The 7,345-nt window shown below is 45.0% G+C and overlaps 1 protein-coding gene across 1 annotated transcript in view; it reads right to left on the minus strand.

The window, feature by feature from the left end:
• Prkg1 (protein kinase cGMP-dependent 1) overlaps window positions 1-7,096 on the minus strand; it is a 1,176,530-nt gene extending 1,169,434 nt beyond the window's left edge. The window contains exon 1 of the mRNA XM_021151357.2: window positions 6,554-7,096. Within this exon, the coding sequence (XP_021007016.1) occupies window positions 6,554-6,819 (266 nt within the window). The 5' untranslated portion in view covers window positions 6,820-7,096. The remainder of the gene's footprint in view (window positions 1-6,553) is intronic.
• Window positions 7,097-7,345: the final 249 nt, after the last annotated feature.

Here is a 7,345-nt window from a genome sequence, read left to right on the forward strand (position 1 = left end):
TGGAATGCTGCTTTTACCCTCAAAGACACAAGGTTCTTTCACTTGTTTTTAATATATTCGGGATATACCTTTTCTCTGAGAAGAAGCTCGTGGGAGGGAGAAGCAGGTTTTATTTAGTTGGAATTTTTCCTGTAAACAAACCTGGTTTCCTCACAAGGGTTTACAGCCCAAGATATAAAAGAATTTTCTATTTTCAGAATTTCTGGCACACGTAAACAAGTCCTTCAGTGGCTGTGTAATACATGAAATGAGTCTCCTGCACACTGTGTGGGCAATGAGTACTTCAGGAAAAACAGTAACAGCTACCCAAAGGCTTTCTAGTTGCTTGTTAGACAATCATGGCGCCATATCGTTGAATAAACAGACCCAGGAATATTTGTGAAAGGCAAACATACAAATATTTTTAGGAACCCTAAAGGGTTCTATAACAGTATTTTTGTAGCATTTTGAGGTCAGAGAACTCAAAGGAAGAGGGATCTGGGAATGTGAAATGTATTTTGAAGTCCTTTCTAAGTTAGACTGTGTACAAAGGAGAGGCTGAATCTGCAACAAGTGTAGCCAAGGGTTTATTTTCGTAGCTGTAGCTGCACCATTTCTATTACAAGTTAAAAAGTCAAACTAAATTCTACTGACGTAATTACAATAGATACCTTGCTGGTCTGTCTTTCAAAGAAACACTTGCATAAAACCAGCACACCTGTATTGCCCCTTGACCTCAATGTGCCATACTCTTAAAGGGGAAAACACTCAGCCCAAATTAAATCCCAGGACAACAAATTCGCTACTAACGATGAACTTCCAAGAGCAAATCAAACTAATATGCACCAGGGAAAGGATGAACATAGAAGTGGTTGCTTTGAACAGGGCAATTTTCAGATGTTGTTTTGAAACCTTCTAGTCAATATAAAGTATGTATTGTGTGCACCAAAAGCTACAAGCTTTTATAAGGCAATATAGGTTTCTATTCTATTCACTCACAAAACAATATGAAAGTGCTTACAATACAAGCAGCAAAGTCTGTGCTCTGTGCATGAAGTCTGTGGTTTGTATGGAGAAGGTTAACCACTCCACAAAAGAATGTTGTTGTTCAAGAGTGAAAGTATTAAAACAAGAAAGTGAGATCTACCACCCACCCTTCCTAAATCCATGAAAAAGATATGTCTCTTAAAGATTCATTAGTTTCTCATTGGACAGATGTTATAAAACATTTCGTATCTTCAATATGAATAACTATATTATTAATTTAGGAAACTCAAATTACACACATGCACACTCATGTCTACACAGGACTATCTGAAGATATAACGATATTAAAATACAGTAATCTTTTCAACAAGTACAGTTTGTCCTATGTCTATATTATGTGACTTTTACAAGCAGACAGATCTGGTAAGACTCAAAACTGCCAAGCTAGAAGCTGGAAACACAGATCCAAAGGACACACACACAAAACTCAGGAAGAGTCTGGAACGAAGAAAGAGCACTGGACGAGAGAGAGAGAGAGAGAGAGAGAGAGAGAGAGAGAGAGAGAGAGAGAGAGAACCATTGATTCTTGTATCTGATTCTGGTGAGGTCATAGGGTGATGTGCCTGATAGCGTGCACAAGCATTTGAGAATCTTCAAGATACTATGAGCAGCTTTAGAAAAACAGAAATAAGAAGGGAGACTTCCTTTCTACCAGTATTTTTTGGGGGGGATAACTTAAACAAGTTCTATAATAACAACTACTATAGTAAATTTAAGTCAGAGATGGAATCGGGTGATGATTGGTATATGTCTGCATACAAATGCACTATGTACATCTGTGTGTGTGTGTGTGTGTGTGTGTGTGTGTGTGTGTGTGTGTGTGTGTGTGAACCAACATCCTAGCAAGCACACCCACAAAGCCAGAGTCAAGGTCAATATTCCTTTCTGACAATTCCCAAGCTTCTGAACTTTCAGTTCTGTGAAACAGGATATGCTATCCCTGATTTATCTCAGAGCTCACAGTCACTTCCAAAACCTACAAGAAACCCTGATAACGTCTGGCTCTGGAGCCTGATAAGCAAATTCTCAATGGGAAACAAAAATAAGTATTCATACCCTATGCAGCTATGAAATCACCTGAAAATCTTATCCAGCGAAAAGATTTAGTGCATTCTCAGCATCTTTGAGTAATAATGTCAAGAGCCCACTAGGAAACAGGCCCTCCGACAGGAAGGAGAAAAAAGAAAGGACTTCTCTTGTTTGTTCAGGTCTGGTGTGAGGGTCAAATTTCTGATGGACACATGGTTCAATATAAGTATCTGACCTCAGCTTACATTAGTGATTCAAGTGAAGAGGAAGTTCTGCCATAGGCAGGTCCATCTGGAAACGTATTCTTCGTTCCAGAACAAGAACAGAGCTCAACAAAATGTCACTTTAGTATAGGTAAATGCCATGGCGAAAGTACCAATTTGGCATCTCTGCGCAACCAAGTAACATACAACATCTTTCTATTTTTATTTCTGAGATGTTTAGCTCCTGGTAGGACCTTTCTACCCAGGGAAAAATGCTCACTGGTTGCTGAGATTGAGCGAGCCCTAGCCTGTGCCTCTACATCTTTTATGTGGACTCTGAGAACTATAATATTTTTGTTTAAAACTGGTTGTGGCGGGCCAAGGCTGGGAGTCTATTAGCAAGTTGCTAGATTGCAAGCCTTGAATTTCTGCCCTGAGAAGTGAGGATACCATTTAGATGTCCTACAGTAAAAAAGGTGAACTGCTGCAGTAGTTACAGTGTTGAGACCAGAGAGATAAGCTGTCTATACTGTTGCTTTTCTCATTGTTTCAAAGCGCTGTATATGTTTGATTTGAACAAATGGTAAGTTAATGGTAAGTCACTGATAAGTAACGGAATATAGCCAGGACACACTTTATTGAAGTTGCTTATATCAAAGTGAGGCTATAGCTCTTGACTTAGTCTGAAGGTCAAATTACATCTGAATTGGATCAAAGATGCACAAAAGCAAGGGTTTTCTGGGGCATCTACTCCATGGATCTATGTCTCATGAAGTCCAAGTTCCTGCTGATCAACTGGCATCAGAGGAATCAAGGGAACTAAGATGAAAATAGCCCTAGCCACTTTGGAATACTGTCTGCTCTTATTCCGGGAACGAATTAATATTGATTCTAGCCCTTGCTCAAGCTAATTTAAAACTTGTGTGTGGTCTCTTGAGCATCAACTTGTTAATGAGGTGGCCAAAATAAGGAACTTACGTGTATATGAAAATTTAAGGGGGAAAAAAATGAGAAGAATAGGAAATTCTTGATGTGAAATATATGCATAAAAGGGGATGGGGTTCCGGGGAATCTGTGGGAAATACTTGGAGTTCTTTGGCTAAAAGAAAGTATTTGAAACATAAATTTAAAATATCATCACCATCGTCATCTGAAAGAGCCTGCAGTTTTCAATGATAATCACTTGATCCCTTTGGAGCACTTCTTAAGGGGTCTGCGGATGAGTGCCACAGTAAGTCAGATGTTTTCTTTTTAAACATGAGCATCATTCTGTACATTTGATACTTAGCTTGAGAGCTCAGATCTTCCTCTTTCCTGGTATAATTTTCATCTAAGCATTCCTTAGATACTTGGATCATTCTTAATGGAGAGCAAGCTTTATATCCTCTGTGGACACATGGAAATCTGGATAATTGAACCGAGTTGATTATAGCAGTAGATAATTTCTCCCATTTCCTTCCACTACAATAAAAGCTTAAGATATGTTTTGCCACCTACTATGTAAATTGTTTTTAGACTACAGACTCTCCCTAAAGCATAAATATATAAGAAAATCCTTTTTTAGTTTTCCCTCTAGACAAATTCCTAATTCAAACTAAAATCTATTTTCTTGTCGGTATAAAACAAAAGTGCCCTAATAAAATTTGAAATGAACCTTCAGTGTTAATAGCTATCATTCAAATTATAATTGAACATTAGTTTTGCAATAAAGCACTCTCTTTCAGCCATGGCCTATCACTGGAGATAGAATATTTGCTTCCTAAACTCAAATACCAGAGATACACACAGTATTATTTTATTTTGAAGGTATCTCGTTTGACACTAACCTTCATGCTTTAGAAATGCCTTCATAAGTGCTTCTTATCTTAGCTAAACTAAGGTGTCTTGCAGTTGGTTCTTTAGTACTGTCTCTTTAAGTGAGTACCTAATGCCAATGGACACAATGCCCATATATTATACCTGTCAAAATTCTTTAAATGCTAATGAGTCACCTTACTGAAAATAAACTGCACGCTTCCTTTTGAAAACGTGAAAGCACAAGTGGGAAGACATTTACCTCCGTTCAGTGTAAACCAGGACAGAGAGGAAGTAGAAAAGTACTCCAAAAACTTGTTGGAGACACAAATAAATGTGCCCTTAATCTCTATTATGCATGAACCACTCTTGAGATGAAAGTTCCTACTTCAACAAACAAAACCCGCTGGGTGGGGGGTGGGGGATCAAAAAGGATGGTATTTCATATGACACAAGCCATTTCCTCTTCATAAATATAAAAACTTCACATTCTTTGAGAATGCTAGTGTGGGGGGAGGGGGTGGGGAATGTTTCTCTGTAAACTGGCGCCTGAGACGAGTCTCTGGGAAGGCGGGTTTTCCCTGGTGAGAATTTCCTCTCTGCTGTGAAGCCATACTGTCACTCCAAGGGGCACAGCCCAGATACAAAATCTGAAATTTCAAAAATGCGATAAAGCTCGAACCGGCAGCCCTGGGAGGCAAGCAGCTGCCTGGTGACCGCTGATGAAGTGGCTTCTTAAGGAGGTGGGCAGATTGATTCCAGCTGCCGAGCGAACGAGCGCCGGGCAGGGCAGCGGCCGCGGAATGCGCAGCCAGGCGGAGGCAGGACGGCAGCCGCTTCCCAACCTAGGGCCAGGCCAAAGACTGACTCTCTTTGCAGTTTCAGCCTAAGTGGGAGGGGAGTGGCCTCATTCCCGGCAGTAGGAACTTCTAAAGCAGTTTGGCACAAAAGGTGCCAGTGTCATTTTAAAAGTCGAAGGTGACTCGGGGTATCTGAAAGCTCTCTGAGATCCCTGTTCTAAGTGGTATCCTTCTTGGGGATTCCTAATAACTTATTCCTACTCATTCCCAACTCAGGAGCTTCTGACAGCTTTGAACACCACCTCCCCAGCCCCCACATCGTCTGTTTTGCCTGACCTCACTGTGATCAATACACTAGCGAGTCTGAAATAGTGCAGTGGAGGGGCGGGAACACGGCGGGGGCCCTAGAACTGACTCCGATAGGCTTGCTCTTTAGAACAACTAGCCTCAAAACAAGAGAGCTAAGTGTGTGTGTGTATGTTTGGGGGTGGGTAGTTTAGTAGTCCCCCGAGAGCCCCAAAGTCAGACACCAAGTGATCTAAGAAGGAGGAAAGGGTAAGAGGGAGGCGGGCATGAAGGCAAGCTTAATGGAATATTCAATATCCTGAGAAATGCACTTTGGGCCCTGCACTTCCAGAGACTAAAAGCCAGTAATGGGCTTTGGAGTCTGCATTTCCTCCCCCTAATGTCCACAGGGCTTTAACGCTGCAACCGATCGATCAGCCTCCTCCGCGAAGGCGGCGGCGAGTGGAGTGCAAAATCTTCCTACTGTAGCCAAAACCCATCCAGTCTCCTCTGAACACCCCGAAGAAGCTGCACAACTTTGATGTGAAAGGATCTGGCTCTTAAAATGCCTGGGAGGAAGAAAGTAGGGGGGCGAGGTGGCGCCTAGAGAAAATCCTGGCCTTCTCTCCCTACCCCAACTTCGCTTTGCCCCCCTCCCCCCCCCCCGCACTGGTCTAAGCAGTTGCCCCTAACCTGCTTCATGCGCAAGGTGACCCAAACATCACCAACTTCTGGGTAATTAGAAGTGCCACTTCTAGAAGGAACAGAAGCAGAGCATATGAGCGCCCAGAGGTGGGTTTTTTTTTTTTTTTTTTTTTTTTTTTTTTTTTGGCATTCTCTTGGTGACATCACAGCTCCCCTGAAAGTGACCCTGTGGATAACCCTCCCCTTCCAGCCCTTGGCTGGAGGCTGGATCTACGCGATGGATCGCAGCCCCCGGTCCGCCCCAACGAGGACTAGAGCCCTCTTGGCAAAGCTTACTCTCCAGACCAACTCTGTCCCTAAACTGAACTCGACCCCAGCTGGCTTCAGGTCACCCCGAGGCCTGAGTCCCAGGGTCGACTCTGCGAAGCTGTTCAGGCCCGCGGACGGTCAGAGTTCTGTCCCAGCGTGGGCGCCCCGAGAGACAGCAGCCCGCGCCGTCGAGCGCGGGGTAGCAAACTTTCCGCGGTCCTTCTCCCCACCCCCCACGCCACAGGGGTGCGTCTCTGCGGAGTGCTCGCCTTTCCCAGCCCGCCAGAGACAACTACAGCACGTGATGCACAGAAACAAAAATAAACACTTCCCCTTCCCGGACCGCCTCCGCGAGCAGGGGGCGCCCTGCTCTGTCCGGGAGCCACAGCCCCCCGGTCCTGATTGCTGCCCCCAGAAGCTCCCGGAGAGAGTGACCCCTGCCCCGCGCCGCCCTGAGCCTACCTCTCGGATTTAGTGAACTTCCGGAACGCCTGGCGCAGGTCGTGGAAGGACCTGTAGGTCTGTGGCTCCGCGGAGATGCCCTGCGCCCGGGTGGTCCGTGGGCCGATGTGGGTGGAGGGCACCGGCAGCACCGACTGGCATTTGTGGAGTTTCCTCTTCAGCTCCTGGATTTCTTCCTCCTTCTCTGACAGCCGCTTCTCCAGCTCTTTGATCCTCTCCTCCTTGAGCATGAGAATCTTCGCAAAGTCTTCCTCCAGTTCGCTCATTTTTATGGTTAAGCGCGATCCCCCTTCTAGAAACTTTTCTTGCCGAGGCGGTGCCTGGGACGGCCGCAGAGGAGCGCAGTGAGCCGGAGACTGGGGCGCTCAGCCCGGAGCAGGGAGTGCAGCCCCGCTCCTGCGATCGCTCCTGCTGAATGGACTAGAGAGGATGAGGCGTCTAAAAGGAAGGAGAGGAGAGGCGGAGTGCTAATCCCTAGCGTCTCTGGGGAATAGGTGATTATCTTTCATTGAGAAACCAATTAGAGCCGCCCTTCCTCCCCTGAGACCCCCCTCCCTCGTCCCCCTTTCCCAGTCGCTTGGTGAGAATACGCGAGCGCGCCACCCCACCGGGAGAGCCTGGTTTCCACAGAGGGTTGGACCAGGGAGCCTGTGCTCACTCCATCACACTCTTCTATGCTATATGGTACCAAAAGAAGGGAGTGGGATGGGATGCTTCATGACACTTGATCCTTGAAATAGCAACAATTACCATGTGATCTCTCAAGGATGACGCAGTGCTTGTAACTGGATC

This window comes from Mus caroli, chromosome 19, assembly GCF_900094665.2.
Source record: "Mus caroli chromosome 19, CAROLI_EIJ_v1.1, whole genome shotgun sequence".
Lineage (NCBI taxonomy): Eukaryota > Metazoa > Chordata > Mammalia > Rodentia > Muridae > Mus > Mus caroli.